At 62.6% G+C, this 19,084-nt stretch overlaps 1 protein-coding gene across 1 annotated transcript; it reads left to right on the plus strand.

The window, feature by feature from the left end:
- Positions 1–386: 386 nt before the first annotated feature.
- On the plus strand, positions 387–18,829 carry TRPM5 (transient receptor potential cation channel subfamily M member 5). Its single transcript, XM_032153804.2, has 24 exons — positions 387–503; positions 1,199–1,379; positions 2,202–2,368; positions 2,990–3,173; positions 4,839–4,903; positions 5,062–5,253; positions 5,591–5,693; positions 7,406–7,524; positions 7,960–8,310; positions 8,383–8,523; positions 8,592–8,715; positions 9,239–9,384; positions 10,006–10,118; positions 10,372–10,464; positions 10,586–10,844; positions 11,169–11,287; positions 11,655–11,787; positions 11,891–12,065; positions 15,477–15,630; positions 16,090–16,271; positions 16,597–16,729; positions 17,297–17,369; positions 17,793–17,859; positions 18,356–18,829. The coding sequence occupies exons 1-24, from the start codon at positions 387–389 to the stop codon at positions 18,460–18,462; spliced, it is 3,498 nt and encodes a 1,165-aa protein (XP_032009695.1). The 3' UTR covers positions 18,463–18,829.
- Positions 18,830–19,084: the final 255 nt, after the last annotated feature.

Consider the following 19,084-nt stretch of genomic DNA (forward strand, 5'->3'; position numbering starts at 1 on the left):
CGGAGTTTCCAGGTCATCCCCACAAAAGGCCTCTGGAGAAGTGTCTGCAGGTGTGGCCGACCTGAGGTGCCCAGAGTGGGGTGAGTAGCGGAACCAGGCGCCAGTGGCAGAGCCGCACACATCCTATCCTCACCTAGGAAGGAGCTTGGTTGAGGCGGTGCTACAGCGAGAGTTGGAGCTGCAGGGGGTCGCTGGGCAGGGCCCGGCTGGAGAGAAGGTCCCTGGGGCAGAGATGCCTGGGGGAAGTCCCCAGGTCTCCTCGTGCATGTTGGCTGGAGAGGGGCTTCCCAGGGGAAGGCAGAGCCAGCCCCTTGAGGGGTGGGAGGTGGGGATGGGCCTTCTCAGCCCTCAAGGGCCAGGGTATCCCTGCAGCTCTAGAGACCACCATGCAGGATGTCCAAGGTCCCCGTCCCGGAAGCCCCGGGGATGCTGAAGCCAGGCGGGAGCTGGGCTTGCACAGGGGCGAGGTCGACTTTGGAGGGTCTGGGAAGAAGCGAGGCAAGGTAGGAGCAGCCCCCAGGCCTCAGGTGATGCCCGCCTTGACCTGGAACCCATGAGCCCCCATTTCCTTCCCTGGAAGCTGAGTGCCAGGGTCCTCCTCACCGCTGGGATCTGCTCCCCTGGGGCCATTTTCAGAGCCCCCAGACAGGCAGAGTTCCAGAGCTGGAAGGAGTGGCTCTGGCCGGCCTCCTACCTCCCTGCAATAACCGGGACCCCTGAAGTCCCCCCAAGAGATTTGGAGGTGCAAGGTCAAGTGCATCCAGGGCCCCACCTCTGTCCAGCGCCCTCGGCTCACTGAGGGGGATGCCAGCCCAGAAAGGGGTCAGGACTGTCCAGGTCACACAGCAGGTCAAGGGAGGACTGGCCCTGTCCCAAAAGGGGTGTTGGGGGCCACTCTCCTCCTGCTACCTGCCCCCAATGCTCACCACCTCCCTGGTACCCCCTGTGTCCAGCCCCCTTGATGCCCAGCACCTCCCAGTGCCCAGTGTCCCCACATGTCCAGCCCCCTTGATGCCCAGCACCTCCCAGTGCCCAGTGTTCCCCCATGTCCAGCCCCCCATGCTCAGCACCTCCCAGTGCCCAGTGTCCCCCCATGCTCAGCACCTCCCCAGTGCCCCCTTGTGTTCAGCCCCCCCAATGCCCAGCAGCTCTCATGCCCCATGCCCCGAAAGCCCTGAGCTGCAGACCCACCTTGCAGTTTGTACGGGTGCCGAGCGGAGTGGCCCCGTCTGTGCTCTTTGACCTGCTGCTTGCTGAGTGGCACCTGCCGGCCCCCAACCTGGTGGTGTCCCTGGTGGGAGAGGAGCAGCCTTTCGCCATGAAGTCCTGGCTGCGGGATGTGCTGCGCAAGGGGCTGGTGAAGGCGGCTCAGAGCACAGGTGAGCCCCCACCCGGCACGGGCAGCGCTCCCACCCCACACGGCAGCCCGACACCCTGACTCTCCAGGCCATCGCGAGGACATTTCCCAAAACTCTCAGCCAGTCCTCTGCAGTACCCACAGGTGCAGCAGTGCCTAGGTACTGGACCAGGACCTCCCCCAGCTGGGTCTGGCCCTTCCTTAGAGCTGCCCCCTCCACTGGCAGGGCCCATGGGCTGCCATGAGATGTCCCTGCTCCCACTCACCTGGGACCAAAGCACCGGGTGTATACAAGGTGGGACCCCCTGGGGATGCAGTGGGGCCGCCAGCTGTAGGGTCCAGAGTCCAATGGCTGGGCTCTTTTTTGAGGCAGCTTGGCCTATACAACGCCCAGGAGAAAAGGACTTGAGGTTTCAGGATCCCTCACTAAAGAAATGATTGTGGCAAACCCAAAGAGATCTTCCAGCCAGACACAGGCCGAGGGCTTTGTCATTTGGGAAAACATCCTGGGATTCTGGCCCAGCAGAGGCAGCTGGACAGAGTTGTGTCGGATTTGTCTCGGAGGGAGCCCGGTGGGGGGACTGGGCCCCACTTTGTGCGCTCCAGGCGGGGTGGGGGTGCCACTTCACAGGTTCTGGGCCCAGCCAGTTCCGCGGCTGAGCAGCCTTGGGTGGGTGCCTTGCCGTCTCTGGGCCTCAGCTTCCCCACCCCGCCTTGAGGCATTCCCAGCACCCACTCCTGGCTCCCAGGTAACTGGCTGCTGATTGGGCCTAGGGGTTAGGGCGTGGGGCCAGCTAGAGAAGACCTGGGACGTGCGGCACAATGAGCTCCTCCGTCCCCACAGGAGCCTGGATCCTGACCAGTGCCCTCCGCGTGGGCCTGGCCAGGCATGTCGGGCAGGCTGTGCGCGACCACTCGCTGGCCAGCACGTCCACCAAGGTCCGTGTGGTTGCTGTCGGCATGGCCTCACTGGGCCGCGTCCTGCACCGCCGCATTCTGGAGGAGGCCCAGGTGCACGTCCAACTCCCATGACCGCTGGGGGCCTGGAGGCAGGAGCTCAGAAGGGTTTGGGCAGCGGGCAGAGCTCTGGGAGGACATGACTCCGGCTGGAGGAAGAGCAGGGAGCGGGCAGAGCCAGCACACGGCCGGCAGGTGGCAGTACCGCATAGGGAACGGCCAGTGTAGACTGTGGCGCGGGCCCTCACCTCCTCCTGTACCACACAGGCCCAGGCCCCAAGCCCTTTCCAAGCCTGAGCAAGCAGCTTCCGTCCCCCATGCTGGGGTCTGTCTAAGGCACTGCCGAGGGAGGCCCAGGCAGCCCCTAGTGGATGTTTGGACGCCAGCCCTAGAGTCGGGAAGGAGGTGCTTCCGGTAGCCCCGGCTGTCTCCATGGTTCTGTCTAAAAGAATCCGCTCCCCACCGCCCCTGCCCCTGACTGTCGAAGGAGGGTCCCCGGGCCCCAGCTGTTCGTCCCTCCTTTTGTCTGAAGGGTGGAGAAACCAAGGCTCAGGCAGAAGCGTTGTGCAGAGACCCATAGCGTGGTGTGCACGGCCTGGCAGGGAGGATCCCGCAGCGGGACCCAGCCCAAGCTGCCTCCTGAGGGCTCAGCCTCGTCTCCCTGAATGGGCACAGGAGGGTTTTCCTGTCCACTACCCTGAGGATGACGGCGGCAGCCAGGGTCCCCTCTGTTCACTGGACAGCAACCTCTCCCACTTCATCCTCGTGGAGCCAGGCCCCCCGGGGAAGGGCGATGGGCTGACGGAGCTGCGGCTGAGGCTGGAGAAGCACATCTCGCAGCAGAGGACGGGCTACGGGGGTGAGGCCTGCCCCAGCCACCCAGGGAAGCTGTTGGTGGGCAACTGCCTTGGGACCCAGTGGGGATCCAGGGACCCGCCTGTGGGAGGGTGGGGGTGACCACCAGGGAGAAGGGGGAGGGCTTCCCAGGCAGAACGCACCTGGCATGCCTGAGCACCGAGACCTGGGCCGTGGGGGCCTGGGAGGAGGAGCTGTCTGGGCAGAGCCGTGGAGGAGGCACGGCTGGACAGAGTGGCTCTGACTGGACAGTGACATTCTCACCAGAGCAGGTGCAGTTCTGTTTTCACTGGGCCTTGCCATGGTCAGAGGCTCTGGGGCTCCAAGAGGCAAAAGGAGATCTGTGAGTTCAAAGAGGGCTACTTCCCGCCGCCAGGCATGAGGTATGCTGCCGCCAGAGGGCAGCGTTACCCAAGAAATGGGCACCCCTGGCCAGTCGCACGTTCAAAAGCTGGACTTACTAAGAAAATGCTAGTGTGTAAATAATATTCGTAAACAGGCATATAATTATAATATCTATGAACAATATACAATATTTAGCAAGCATATAATTATTTATATCATCTATGAACAATATACAATATTTAGAAACAAAAATGTAATTTCTTGGCAAAGCCAACTGAGCCCCCCTTTTTTTTTTTGAGGCAGAATCTCACTCTGTCCCCCAGGCTGGAGTGCAGGGGTGCAATCTTAGCTCACTACAGCCTCCCCCTCCCCGGGTTCCAGTAATTCTGCCTCAGCCTCCCGGGTAGCTGGGATTATAGGCATGTGCCACCACGCCTGGCTTTTTTTTTTTTTTTTTTTTTTTTTTTTTTAGTAGAGACAGGGTTGCACCATGTTGGCCAGGCTGGTCTTGAACTCTTGACCTCAGGTGATCCACCTGCTTTGGCCTCCCAAAGTGCTGGGATTACAGGTGTGAGCCACTGTGCCCGGTCAACTGAGCACTCTTTAGAATTGAGAACACAAAGTCCCGTCAAAGTCTGGGGACATAGTCAGAGGGTCCGGCTCTGCTCTGTGGAAGCCCCACTGGCCCGGGCACCGTTTGGCCAGGCCTGGTTTATCCTCCAGATTCAATCAGGAGGCACCTTTCAAAGTCAGGGGCCCGCCTGGGAGCTCAGTTCCCCGTGGGTGATTCTAAGGCGCCTCCAGGCAGTTCACTGCCTCACAGAAGACGCGGGCAGGTCCAGGCCTCTCTGGGGGCTTCACATATAGAAGTCTCATTTCCAGCTTCTGTTTGGGGGAGAAGCCTGAAGACTCCCTCCTGTACCTCTTCAGTTTGTTGAGCGGTCAGGAGCAGCCCGCCCAGCAGAGCTCCCTCGGTGGTCGAGATGCTGCCTCTGCCATGCTCAGTGTGAGCACGTGCAGTGCGGCAGTGCACCTGCGGGGCTGGATGCTCCGTTTCCTCCATGTCACTTTGTATTTTAACAGCCATATGCCAGCTGTTGCCACAAAGTGCGTGTGCTGGGCAGTGCAGGTTAGAATTGGAGCCCTCGGCCCCCATATGGCAGGGGCTGTAATAAGCAGCCTGTGCCACGTGGCCCAGATGAAGCCCACACTTTATTTGGAAGAGCCAGCTTTTGGCCAGAAAATGTGGTGGCCTGAGAGCCTGAGATCTGGGTGGTCACCCCAGGCAGAGGGTCCTCAGGCCTCATGCGTGCCCTGTCCACAGGCACTGGCAGCATCGAGATCCCTGTCCTCTGCTTGCTGGTCAATGGTGACCCCAGCACCTTGGAGGTAGGGGCCTGGCTGAGGCCCCCTGGCTGGCTGAAGCCTTGTGGAGGGGTGTGGTGGGTTCCGGGCACCCCTGGGACAGGGCTGGAAGGGATGGGGGCACCCCTGACACCTGCATCCAGCTGATCTGGGGTCCGCTCTCCCCTCCCTTCCCATCTCAGAGGATCTCCAGGGCCGTGGAGCAGGCTGCCCCGTGGCTGATCCTGGCAGGCTCGGGGGGCATCGCCGATGTGCTCGCTGCCCTAGTGAACCAGCCCCACCTCCTGGTGCCCAAGGTGGCTGAGAAGCAGTTTAAGGAGAAGTTCCCCAGCGAGCATTTCTCTTGGGAGGACATCGTGCGCTGGACCAAGCTGGTATGTGCTGCCCCCTCTCCTGTCCTCCCGACTCCTCCTCCGGGGGTGGGGCTGGTCCTCTGGGAGAGCTCCTACAATGCAGCCTCCAGCCCACTCCTCCCACCTCAGGCTGCCTGGCCCCCCACCCACTCTCGCTTCAGGCCCAGAGGAAGCAGAGAGACCCAGGCAGCCCCTTGGTCTGCGGGTGGTCCTGGGCCAGGCCCGGTGGGCGGTGGGCATGCAGGTTGCAAGGCTCACCTGGGGACACTGCCTGTGCCTCCACTGGTGTCGACCACGGCCTGCCCCTGCCCCCGTCGTGGCTGAGGCGGCCCCATGGGGGCTCTGTTCTGGTGCCCAGCTGCAGAACATCACCTCACACGAGCACCTGCTCACCGTGTATGACTTCGAGCAGGAGGGCTCTGAGGAGCTGGACACGGTCATCCTAAAGGCGCTGGTGAAAGGTGAGGGCGGGCAGGGTGGGTACAGCAGGTGCCATCGAGCGGCTTCATGCTCTGAGCCGCTTTGGGGCTTGACAGCCTGGCCAACGTTTGTGACGCTCACCCGCCTACCCCTTCCCAGGAAAGATGACATGTGATTCACGAAGCTCTCTGTATTTGGCAAGTTTTATGACATGTGTTTGTTACCACAACTTAAAACTATACTTAAAGCTCTCAATTCAGTGGTATTTTTTTTTGGTGGGAGAGGTTGTTTTTTGTTTGTTTTGGTTTTTGGTTTTTTGAGACGGAGTCTCGAACTGTCACCTGGGCTGGAGTGCAATGCTGCGATCTTGGCTCACCGCAACCTCTACCTCCCGAGTTGAAGCAATTCTCCTGCCTCAGCCTTCCAAGTAGCTGGGATTACAGGTGCCCGCCACCATGCCCGGCTAATTTTGTTTTCGTATTTTTGGTAGAGATGGGGTTTCACTATGTTGGCCAGGCTGGTCTCAAACTTCTGACCTCGTGATCCGCCCGCCTCGGCCTCCCAAAGTGCTGAGGTTACAGGCGTGAGCCACCGCACTGGCCAATTCAGTGGTTTTTTAGTATATTCATGAGATGGGGCGACCATCACTTTTATCTAATTCCAGAAGACTTCATCGCCCCAGAAAGAGCCCATACCCCTTGGCACTCACTCCCCATTTTCCCCTAGCCCCTGGGAACCATCGATCTGCTTCCTGTCTCTATAGATTTGCGGATGGGCATTTCGTGTCCATGGCTCCCTGCATGCAGCGGGAGGGTTCGACGGTTTATTCATGTTGCAGTGTATGCCATTCCATGCTTCATTCCTTTTGTAAGGCGGAGTCAGGTTCCAGCCTGTGGACAGACCATGGTTGATGCATCTTTTCATCCACTGATGGAAAATTTTGATTAGCATTTGATGTGCTTTTTGTTGGAGACGAACGCGTGCTGAAGGGCTGGATGCTGGCAGGCAGACACAGCCCCAGCAGAGAGGGGCGCTGCTGAGCAGGGGCTGGGGACACCTTGAGTGAGGGGCCGCTCTGGGAAGGGTGTCTGGACTGCGGGTGGCTCTGGGTTTAGAAACCTCACCAGGACAAGAAGGTCAAAAAACCCCCCTGTTTAGGAACTCCCCCTCCCCTTCTTACGAGTCTCAGTTTGGTCCCAGTGGCCTGAGAGAGGCACCATAGTCTTATGGGGTCCACGGTTGTGGAGGCTGAGGCTGGCAAGCCTCACGCGCTAGTCTGGTGAGGACAGCGGTTTCCAGCAGGCGCACCCAGCCCAGGTGCTGCAGGCCTCCCTCGAGTGACCCTAGCGACCTCACCAAGTCATGGCCAAATGCCCTTGCCAGTGGAGGAAATGTGGCCCAGCGTGCTCCCCCGACAACATCCAGGAAGGGTGTCCTGGACCTTCAGTGCCAGGAAGTGGCCTCAAGGCCCAGGTGTTAGCTGGGGTACCCCCATTGCGGCCAAGGAAGTTGCCTCACATGGGAGCAGATGGGCCGTCCCGATGCAGACCAGGGCAGCACGCCTTCTCCTGCGGTTTGCACAAAGTCTCGTGCCTCCTGCTGGTGCTCGGAGGTGGCGCATGTGCCCCCTCAAGTCCCAGCGTGAAGTTCCTGTTTCTGCATCTCTAGGCAGCCCACCTTCGGGGACACTGTGCCCCGGCTCTGTCAGGCCCTCAGCTCCACCCTCACCAGTGCCTGCCTGCTCTGCCCACAGCCTGCAAGAGCCACAGCCAGGAGCCTCAGGACTATCTGGATGAGCTCAAGCTGGCCGTGGCCTGGGACCGCGTGGACATCGCCAAGAGTGAGATCTTCAATGGGGACGTGGAGTGGAAGGTGCCTCCCAGCCCTGCCTACCTGCCTCCCCATCCCGGCACTGCCCGAGCTGCCCACGCTGCCTGCTCCTGCACCCTGCGGGCTGCTTGGCTGAGCCCGTTCTGCTCAGCTGTCCCAAGGTCCGGGGCAAGACCAGGCCATGGTTCCGCCTGGGCTTCTGCCTCGCTCACTGGCCCAGGCAGAGCTGGCTGGGTGCCAGCTGTCCCCAAAGCCCAAGGGGGTTGTGACACCCTCAGCATTTGCTCACAACTTGCCCCTCTGTGCCTGCCCCAATTCAGGGGGCAGGCTGGGGTGCAGGAGAGTGAGAGGGTCTGCATGACCTGGCCCTGGGGATGGATCTCCATGCTCCCTGCTCTCTCCTTCCTTGGGCCTCCCTCCTCCTGTCTCTTGCTCACTCTCTTGTCCCGCTTCCCTCGGGTGCCCATGGCCGCCAAGTCCTGTGACCTGGAGGAGGTGATGGTGGACGCCCTGGTCAGCAACAAGCCCGAGTTTGTGCGCCTCTTTGTGGACAACGGCGCAGACGTGGCCGACTTCCTGACGTATGGGCGGCTGCAGCAGCTCTACCGCTCTGTGTCGCCCAAGAGCCTGCTCTTCGACCTGCTGCAGCGGAAGCAGGAGGAGGCCCGGCTGACGCTGGCCGGCCTGGGCACTCAGCAGGCCCGCGAGCCACCCGCAGGGCCACCGGCTTTCTCCCTGCACGAGGTCTCCCGCGTACTCAAGGACTTCCTGCAGGACGCCTGCCGAGGCTTCTACCAGGACGGCCGGCCCGGGGGTCGCAGGAAGGCGGTGAGCGGGGCTCCGTGGGGATGGAGGGTGAGGCTGGGGCCGCAGCAAGAGGCCAACCCCCGTGTCCTCCAGGAGAAGGGCCCGGCCAAGCGGCCCACAGGCCAGAAGTGGCTGCTAGACCTGGACCAGAAGAGCGAGAACCCCTGGCGGGACCTGTTCCTGTGGGCCGTGCTGCAGAACCACCACGAGATGGCCACCTACTTCTGGGCCATGGTGAGCCGAGGCCGCGGGCCCACTGCAGGGGCAGGGGAGGGGCGGCCTCCTGAGACCAGGTCTCCTAGGGCCAGGAAGGTGTGGCAGCCGCTCTGGCCGCCTGCAAAATCCTCAAAGAGATGTCGCACCTGGAGACGGAGGCCGAGGCGGCCCGAGCCATGCGCGAGGCGAAATACGAGCAGCTGGCCCTTGGTGAGTGACCGGCTGAGGCCAGGCCCGCGCGGCAGGGCAGAATGTGATAGAGGGGTCAGACGAAGGGTCCTGGGCCTCGCCAGGGCTGCCTGTTACTGCCGTGGGGCTCCAGGTGCCCTCAGGGGCCTCCTCTGTAGGAGAGGACAGACGGCTCTGCCTCTGCTCTGCCTGGGGTGGAGGCGGCCCCAGACCCTGAGTGTGGGACCGCTGTGCACGTGGTGAGGAAGATACAGCCTCACACCCCGGGCATACACTGGGCCCTGCCGCGGGATGAGGGACGTTTAGTGTGGCGGAGGCTCCCCTCATCCTGCTGGGGGAGGGAAAGAGCCGGAGAAGGACGGAGGTTCAGGAAGGGCCCGAAGCAGGCCAGGCGGGGGCAGAAGGCCTGGCTGGGCCCTGCGTGGTGAACGCAGGGTGCAGCCTCAGAGCCCAGGTCTGGGCAGGGGATGGAGGAGGGGCGTCGGGGGCTGGGCCGGGCCGGGCATCGGCGTCTCGTCCTAGCGGCTGGGGCCTCCGGGGGCAGACCTCTTCTCTGAGTGCTACAGCAACAGTGAGGACCGCGCCTTCGCCCTGCTGGTGCGCCGGAACCGCTGCTGGAGCAAGACCACCTGCCTGCACCTGGCCACCGAGGCTGACGCCAAGGCCTTCTTTGCCCACGACGGCGTTCAGGTGAGTGCCAGCTGTCCTCGAGGAGAGCTGCCGGGGGTGGGGCGGGCGGGCGAGCTGGGCCCAGCTTGAGTTGACTTCCCAGCCTGCAGCCGCCCTGTCACTCCCGTCCTCAGCACGGAGGGGGCGGGTTGGGGCTTCTATTCCCGGAAGGCACCCACCTGGCTTCCTCCACCAGGCACGCTCCTCCTGCCTCTGGGCTCAGTGGAAGTGGCACTTCTTCCTCTTAGTCCTCCCCAACCCCCAAACCCAAGCTTTTCCCTAGTGAAGGGCACAACAGCTCAACCCACACCCCTGGGATGAGTGGCCCAAGAAGCACATCCCCACCAGGATGGGGGCTCCAGGAGGGAGGGTCAGACCCTACACCGCTGTGATGAACGCCCCGAGCGGTGTGTCCGCCACCAGGACGGGGGCTCCAGGAGGGAGGGTCGGACCCCACACCCCTGCAATGAATGCCGCGAGGAGCGTGTCCCCCACCAGGACGGGGGCTCCAGGAGGGAGGGCTGGGCTGGGTGCCCCTTCAGCTCACGTGGGCCAGGCACCTGGGGGAAGGGCATTCCTGGGGCAGGGCGCAGCCTCGGCAAAGGTGCAGAGTTGGAGCCAACAGTTTTGCCTTCACCTCAGGCTTTCCTGACCAGGATCTGGTGGGGGGACATGGCCGCGGGGACGCCCATCCTGCGGCTGCTAGGAGCCTTCCTCTGCCCCGCCCTCGTCTATACCAACCTCATCACCTTCAGGTGGGTCAGGCCTGTGGGCTGCTTGCCTGACTGGGGCAGGCAGCAGTGCATGTGCCGGAGCCACAGGGAGGGCCTGGGCCTCGCCGGTGCTGGTGGCAGCCTGACTCTGTAGCCCCCAAGTCCAGCCTCCCTGTGGGTCCCACTCCCCACAGCCCCGGCATCCCAGTGGGCGCTTTGATGGCCAAGTGCCTGGAGCCAGGCAGGCGCCTCTGGGAGCCCTTCCTGCAGGCCCTGAGCTCTCCTGTGCTCGCAGTGAGGAAGCTCCCCTGAGGACAGGCCTGGAGGACCTGCAGGAGCTGGACAGCCTGGACACGGAGAAGAGCCCGCTGTATGGCCTGCACAGCCGGTGCGAGGCAGAGGGCTGGGCAGGGCGGAGGGGACTGGCGGGTGGTGGCTGGGAGGCTGGACTCTGGTGGGGCACCCGGCTGGGAGCCAGCCTCAGCACTGCGGCCTTCTCTGTGGCACAGGGTGGAGGAGCTGGTGGAGGTGCCGAGGGCTCAGGGTGACCGAGGCCCACGTGCTGTCTTCCTGCTCACACGCTGGCGGAAGTTCTGGGGTGCTCCTGTGACTGTGTTCCTGGGGAACGTGGTCATGTACTTCGCCTTCCTCTTCCTGTTCACCTATGTCCTGCTGGTGGACTTCAAGCCGCCCCCTCAGGGCCCCTCAGGGCCCGAGGTCACCCTCTATTTCTGGGTCTTTACGCTGGTGCTGGAGGAAATCCGGCAGGTCAGTGGCCACACAGCCTGGGTCCCCTCCACTCTGCAGCTTCAGGTTGGGCAACCTAAGCTGGGTCCTGCCCTCTCGGGATAGGGCTCCCCAACTGTAGAACAAGAATAGCATAGGGGCCTCCCATCTTCCCAGTCACCAGTGGCCATGATCCTGGTCAAAGACCGAGCCCTGAACCCTGCTCCAGACTGAGCCTTGATCCCTGCTTCAGACTGAGCCTTCACACTGAACCCTGATCCTTACAGATCTGAGCTTGTCCAGATAGGGCTGTCCCCAGCGAGGGGGGCTGGACAGCTGTCAGTGGACTGCCTGCCTCCCTCCCAGGGCTTCTTCACAGACGAGGACACACACCTGGTGAAGAAGTTCACACTGTATGTGGGGGACAACTGGAACAAGTGTGACATGGTGGCTATCTTCCTGTTCATCGTGGGTGTCACTTGCAGGTCTGTGGGGCCCAGAGGCCGTGTGGCCTCAGGGCAGCTTGTGGGCAGGCTTCCAGATGAAGCCACTCAGGTTGGGTGTGGCGGTGGCACCTGTGGTCCCAGCTACTCAGAAGGCTGAGGTGGGCGGGTCACTTGAGCCAGGGAAGTTGAGGCAGCAGCGATCCGTGATCACGCCACTGCACTCCGGCCTGAGTGACAGAGCAAGACCCTGTCTCTTAAAAATAAATAAACAAAAGATGAAGCCACTCAGGGCCTCAGGAGTCCTGGCCTGGCCCTGGCCCTGCCCGCAACCGGCATGCTGTGTGCCCCTGGGGAAGCCTCTGCCCCTCTCTGGGCCCTGCAGCCCCATCAGCCTCCCATCCTCCAGGATGCTGCCCTCGGCGTTTGAGGCTGGCCGCACAGTCCTTGCCATGGACTTCATGGTGTTCACGCTGCGGCTGATCCACATCTTTGCCATACACAAGCAGCTGGGCCCCAAGATCATCGTGGTAGAGCGCATGGTGAGCCCCCAGGGGCCCTGGCCCTGGAGGGACAGCGAGCCCCCTGCCTGGGCCCCACCCGGCTGGCCACTGACACCCCTCTCTCTGCCCCTGCTCCGTGGAGATGAAGGACGTCTTCTTCTTCCTCTTCTTTCTGAGCGTGTGGCTCGTGGCCTACGGCGTCACCACCCAGGCGCTGCTGCACCCCCATGACGGCCGCCTGGAGTGGATCTTCCGCCGGGTGCTCTACCGGCCTTACCTGCAGATCTTTGGGCAGATCCCACTGGATGAAATTGATGGTTTGCACACAGCCGGGGGGGCAGGGGCGGGGAGAAAGTGGAGGCCTGTGTGCACAAGCCCTGGGCACGAGGCTCTCCAGACGGGTCTGTTGGGGCCATGGAGACCCCAGCCTGGAACAGAGATGGGAAAAGTGGCTGAGGCCTGGTCCCCAGGCCCCCCACACCCCAAAGGGCCAGGTCTGGTTCCCGAGGCAGAGGCAGCTCCAGTCACGGAGCCCCGACCTGGGCCTTGGGCTGGGAAGGAGACACAAGGAGACCCCAAGGCAGCCAGGGCTGCCTCCTGCTTGGGGAGGCCAAGCGGCAAGTCTTGCTCTGGGAGTGGTCTATCGCGGGGGGAAGGGATAGGCAGGCACGAAGGGCACAGAGTGGGCCCAAAGGCTTTCCCAGCCATTGTCCAGGGTCTGGGCCCTCCGGCTCTCCTCACAGCCCCTGGCCTCTGCCCTCCCACAGGGCCCTGCTTGGCCTAGGGCACCCACCAGAGCCCCTACGCCATCCTGCTGGCAAGGCCCCTCCGCCATGAGGCCGCTCCTAAAGGCACCCTGGCTGCTCCTGGGGATCCACCGCAACGTGTGTGTGTGGCCTGTCCATGCCTGTTGGTGTCCCCAGGCCGACCCCTGTAGCCGGCTGGGGCTGGTGGAGGCTCTGGAAATTTTTTCATAAGCCAGTGCAGTGGGGAGGGGGCGGGGGTCAGAGCCGCATGGCCATGGGGGCCTCTGTAGTGATGGGTTGGTGGGGAGCTCTGGGGTGGGGCAGGGACCTGTCCAGGCCCCTGGGATGGCTGGGACTCAGTGAGGAGCCCCGACCTGGGAGGGGACACACCCCTCTGGGAAGGTGGACCAGCAGCCAGCCAGCCTCTGGGGCCCTCAAAGGGTGCCACAGGCTTGGAGATCCGGCAGAAAAGGTGCAGGGAAACATTGCTCAGGTGGTGTCAGGCGACTGGGGCTGCCCGGCACGGGGCAGTCATGGCACAACGTGCTGCCCAGCCCTGACCCTGACCTCTGTGGAGTGGCACTCAGGACCCGAGATAAATATTTGTTGATGGGATGACGGCCAGACCGGAGCAAACACAGGCCTCCGGGGACAGGCAGGGGCAACGCTGTGATGGAAATCGCCTCTCCCAGCGCAGCTCATTTCCTTGGGCTGTTTTCTTAGCCCCCGCAGCCCCTCCTGACATTTTGGTGTTTGCTCATCACAGGCATTCATTTTCCAGGCCATTAGTTTAACCAGACCCTGCCTGCCTGCGACCCCACCTTGCCCTCACCATATGGCCTCCAACACTGCCCCATCCGCAGGGCCCCTTGGGGCAGGAGGAGCTCTAGACGGGTGCCTCCAGGCAGGGCAGGGTTGGGTGTCCCCTCTTTCTTGAGTGGCTGCATCTCTGGTGGGCCAGTCCCAGCCATTTGTATGAGGAGACAGGCCTGGCCGTAGCCTCCTTCTCGATGGGAGAAGGCAGGGAAACAGACTCCGAGGGATCCCTGCTCCAAGTGCTGCTTCAGGGAGGTCTGTGGTGCTGCAGGGATCTCAGAGCCCCGTGCTGGAACTCCTGCACCAGGGCCAGCCCCGGCCGCCCACTGACAGTCTCAGATTTGTCATTTCTCCTCTCTGAGCTGCAATTCCTTGGGCTTCGTTCAGCTGCCAAGCAAGTGTCTGGGCCCTTCAGGTTGAACCCCAACCACTCACTGTGAGCCCCTTATGCTGCTGGGCAGAGAGTTATTCACTAACACAGGCTGGGCTGAGAGGGAGACTGAGGCTCAGACAGTTCCTGTACAGCCTGCAGGTCTCCTCAGAGCCCAGAACAGCCCCCTGCCCCACTCTGCACTCGTGCCAAGCCGGAGCTGAGGTTGAGCTGTGGTGATGAGCTTGTTCTCCGGGGCTCCAGGCCCTAGGGACAATTTAATTTCCAGCCCGGCCTGGTGACGCCTTCCCAAATCACAGAGTTGGGGAGGGTGTGGGGGTCTCATTCCTCAGAGCTGCTTTTATCAGACAGATTTACAGCTTCACAAACAGGCTCTCCAGGCTGGCCCTGGCCCGCTCCTCCAGAGTGCAGGGAGGACAGGGGTCATCAGTCTGCCCAGGAACAGATTCATGGGCTGGAGGTGGCCAGGGCGGACAGAGGAGGGGCAGGCCTGGGGTGGGAGCGTGGGGAGGGCTGGTGTTCACTGACTGCCAGTGCACACACAAACACTCAATAACTCACACATGGGCCAATGCATCACAATAACTCACTCGGGAAAAACAAGGCAGGAATTCACCCTGGGAGGGAGAACGGACCCTCCAACTCAGGACCCAGGCACAGAGGCAGGAACCTGGGAACAGGGAGACCCCCCAGAACCCACCACAGGGCAACCTGGAGCTGGCAGGCACTGAGATACACTTGAATGTGCCCGTATGTGTGCCAGTGTGCTCACACGCAGACACACATGAGCATGTGTGCCAGGCACATCCGAACACATGTACAGGCTCACACAGACACACGCCAGCGTGCAGGCTGGGGAGGGAGGACAGAGAGGAGCTCCCATTAGGATATGGAGCGGATATGTGGTCCTGGACGGCCGGGGCACGCTCTGGCCTCTGGCTGGGACCCTGATCACCCTGACGCCCACTGCGGCTCCCTCCTCCCTCCTCCTGCCCTGCAGGCTGGGGTGGGGTGGGGGTCCAGGGTTGAGCCCTGCAAGGGAGAAGCAGGTGTGAGGGTCTGGTTTTAAGGGACTGGAGTGAGATCTGCCGCCCTTCCAGGGTGTCCCTGCCCAGGGCTGAGGGAGCTCAGCCTGCAAGCTCCCAGACTGCACTGCCTGAAGAATGTTCTTGACTTGAGTGACCCAGTGCGGGATCGGTGCCTGAGGGCTTGCAGGAAGCCCTGTCCTGAGTCTGCTGGCTCAATACATTTTGGAAAGGTGGCAGAATTACTCCCCAGATTGGAATATAATCACAGGTGTTAGTGCTGTAAAGGCTCTGAGAAGTCCTGCTGTAAGGACCCCATCTCCCTTCCCTCAGCAGCTCTCCCCAAACCTTCAACAGCAGAGGCTTTTTTTGGAGGAGGGGTGGAGGTTTTAACACATGCAACAACCAGCAGAAACCTGTGTGCCGTGACCCCTCTGTCCCCCACCTTCCATCCCTCCAGGGGTCTTGGCTCTACCTCCAGGGCCTGTGGCCTTGGCTGACTCCAGACCCTGGTGGAAGCTCAGCAGACATGGCAGAGGGGGCCCAGGGTGGGGCTCACCACCCGTCTGGTTCTGGTTTGCTGTGATGGGGGTTTTGCTGCTAAAACCCAGGCCGTCCTGGGTGAACTGGGACAGTGGGTCACCCAACCAGCACCCCTGTCCCCTGGGTTCAACACCAGGACTAAACTATCTTGGGGCATTTGCCTGAGGCCGCCCCCAGTCTGGTCCCCACAGCACTTTTGCCTTCCAGAAGCCCGTGTGAACTGCTCCACCCACCCACTGCTGCTGGAGGACTCGCCGTCCTGCCCCAGCCTCTATGCCAACTGGCTGGTCATCCTCCTGCTGGTTACCTTCCTGTTGGTCACCAACGTGCTGCTCATGAACCTGCTCATCGCCATGTTCAGGTGACTCCACCCAACCCCTGGAGGAGAGAGCCCTGGAGCGGAGGGAGCAGAGGGTCATTCCCTAACACCGCCTCCTTTGCAGCCCACCTGGTGCACTGTGGAGGGTGGGGCTTGGTGCCTCAGGGCAGATAGGAGGCGGCACAGCCTGGACTGAGGGGCTTTGCCTGCCCAAGACCGGGAACTCTGTGGGCCGCCCTCCCAGTCCCAGGAAGCAGGGCCTGGGTCTTTGGGGGACCTGTGCTGTGGTGAGAACTCTGGGCTTGTCCAGGAGAGCAGAGTGGACAAGGGAAGACCCAAGGAGAGTGGACCCCTCGTGACACACCCCAGAGGCAACGCAGAAGCAGTGCTGGGTCTCGGTTTCAAAAAGGGCTCCCCAGCAGCAATCAGGGTGCAGGGGGGATGTGTCCCCCAAGTGGGCGTGGGCAGCCGGTAGGTGACGGCTCGGCTGTGCCCCTGCAGCTACACATTCCAGGTGGTGCAGGGCAACGCAGACATGTTCTGGAAGTTCCAGCGCTACAACCTGATTGTGGAGTACCACGAGCGCCCCGCCCTGGCCCCGCCCTTCATCCTGCTCAGCCACCTGAGCCTGGCGCTCCGCAGGGTCTTCAAGAAGGAGGCCGAGCACAAGCGGGAGCACCTGGGTGAGGCGGAGCACAAGCGGGAACACCTGGATGAGGCCTAGGTGGCGGGTCCCAGGGTGGGGCTGTGCGCCGGAGGCGGGTCTGGAAAGACCTGGGCCCCTCCTCGGCCCCATGGGTCCTCAGCTGGGCTCTGTGAGGCTGACACAGCTGAGCCCGTCCCCCTGCAGCTTGGCCGTCCCTGCACAGGGCTGTTCTTGCCCTCCATCCCCTGGCTGGGCCCCACTCACTCCTTCCGCCTGGCCTACCTCACCCCGGGACCAGGCCTGGGCTCTGCCACTGAGGCCCACATGCTCTAGTAATGCTGGCTGCTGCCCGGCTTTCCCAGAGAGAGACCTGCCAGACACCCTGGACCAGAAAGTCGTCACCTGGGAGACAGTCCAGAAGGAGAACTTCCTGAGCAAGATGGAGAAGCAGAGGAGGGACAGCGAGGGGGAGGTGCTGCGGAAAACCGCCCACAGGTGCGGGGGCCTGTCCTGATCACTGGTGGGTGTCGGGCTGTCTTTAAGCGGGGATGTGCCCTTGGCGCCAGTGACAGAGGATCTGAGCTGGGGAACTGACGCTGAAGGGGTAGGGGCAGGGCTCTGGCCGAGCCCAGGGGCCTGGCTTTCCAGCCTGACCTGTGCAGGACCCTGCTGGGACAGCCGGCCAGGCAAAAAGGGAGCATGCACAATGACTGTGGTGCCCTCCCTGCTGTGGTCTCAGGAGTGGGACTGCCCACCCCTGGCTTCCCTCCAGCCCTGGCTCCAGGGGCCTGTTCCCGACTGCCTGCCCTGCACCGTTTTGCTGGGGGGTGTGCCCAGGCAGGGATGGCACCCCGGCCCTACCGGGAAGGCATAGAGTGCTCTGTACCTGCACCAGGTGCACTTTGAGGGGTCCTGGTGCCACCAGATCTGGGTATGAGGGGGGAAGGGAAAGGGACAGGGCACCCCAGACTCGGGAACACAGGGAGGCCTGGGGGGATGCGGAGGCTCCCCACACGCAGAGCGCTGGGTGGCCATCCACAGCCTGCCCTTCTCCTGCCGCAGAGTGGACTTCGTTGCCAAGTACCTCAGGGGGCTGAGAGAGCAAGAAAAGCGCATCAAGTGTCTGGAGTCACAGGCAAGAGAGCCCCGGAGCTCCCCTCCCTGACAGGAGGCGGGTGGCTGCGTGGGGCTACTGGGATGTGTCCACAGCCCTGCCTGGTCATTCACAGAGATGAGGCAGACCAGAGCCAGGACAGGAGCACCCCAGTGGGCAGAGGAGGGTCCTGGGGAAGAGGGGCCGTCCCCGCCTGTGCCTGCTCCCACCCTGCCACTTGAGAGGCCACAGCCTTAAATGAGGGGTCTCACATTGAAGACCCCTCGCCTTTCACTCTACATGCCTCACGGGAGCCTCACTCACCCCTGCCTTTGAGTAGCAGCTCCCAGAGGGAGGAGTCACAGGGCAGTGGGGGCCCTGGCAGGAGGGGAGATGGGGAGGCTGCCTGTCCCCTGCTGTCCTGAGAGAGCCCTGGAGCTTCCCGGACGTGTTTCCCTCCTCCAGATCAACTATTGCTCGGTGCTCGTGTCCTCCGTGGCTGACATGCTGGCCCAGGGTGGTGGCCCCTGGAGTAAGCCTGTTTGGGGAGCATGGGATGAGGGTGGGCATGGGCACCCACTCTGCAGCGGCTGGTGAGAGCAGCTGGGGGGCCGTAGGCTGTGCTGTGTGCTCTGCCTTCCCTGCTTGGCCTGGGAGTCTCAGGAGGCCTTGGCTGGACATGGTTCTTCAGGGCGGTGTGGGTGCTCTCTGATGGTGCCCCCTGCCTTGGCCAGGGCCGAATGTGGTTCACTCAGACTCGAGGCTCTGCCTGGCATCGGCCCTATTGGGCTGTCCTGCTCACCAGGCAAAAGGACCCCTCAGCCTCATGGGGGCTGCTATCCTGGGCCCAGGAGTGCAGGCGGAGGCCTGGTTGTCTCTGGGCTCCCCATCTTCCCCAGGCTGGCCTGTGGGGACTCACTCTGAGAGCCACGGCGTCCTGGCCCTTACCTCTGAGCCAGCTACCTCCCCCGTTCCCAGGCCTGCCTTGCTGGCTCCCACCGCTCAGGGGGGGCCTTCCTTCCCAGCAGGCTCTCAGCACTGTGGCGAGGGAAGCCAGCTGGTGGCTGCTGACCACAGAGGGGGTTTAGATGGCCGGGAACAACCCGGGGCTGGCCAGCCTCCCTCGGACACCTGAGCTGCTTGGCCTGCCACCTGTGGGGCCCTCTCCTCAGCTGGCCACCCTGGGCCTTGTGCACTGACCTTTGCCGACCTCCAGAACCCCCAGGGGGCAGCAGCCCCCCAGCGGACAATGGCCCTCCTGGTGCCTCACCACAGACCCTCACCCAAAGGAACCGCTCCTTGTCCCTCCTGGCCTCCCCGGAGGCACAGCAGTGTCATGGGGCTGTCTCCCGACAGGCACAACTCCCCGGGCAGAAAACACGCCCTGCCGTGTCCCTACCTGGAAACTGACCAGCCTGCACTGTGGAAAAGCTGGCCCTGTGGCGTGACGGGGGAGCACCCCCATCCAGACTGGTCAGCTGCTCTGGGGTCCGCTCCCACCCCTGCCCTGACTTGTGTTGCCTGACAAGAAACTCACCTTTTTTTGAAACACTGGTGGTTAGAATTTCTGTCACTTAAGACCCAAAAGGTCCTTTGGGGCTCAGGTGACTGGCTCCTGGAAGACAGGGCCGGGCATCCACCGCATTTGTCAGCTGTCCCCCTGACACCCAGTGGCTAGTACAGCACACACTGGTGTTTATGGCCCCAGGACACAGCCCCTGCTGACGCCAGGGGCTGCTTTATCTTCAGTGGAGCCT

This window comes from Hylobates moloch, unplaced genomic scaffold (assembly GCF_009828535.3).
Source record: "Hylobates moloch isolate HMO894 unplaced genomic scaffold, HMol_V3 SCAFFOLD_5, whole genome shotgun sequence".
NCBI lineage: Eukaryota > Metazoa > Chordata > Mammalia > Primates > Hylobatidae > Hylobates > Hylobates moloch.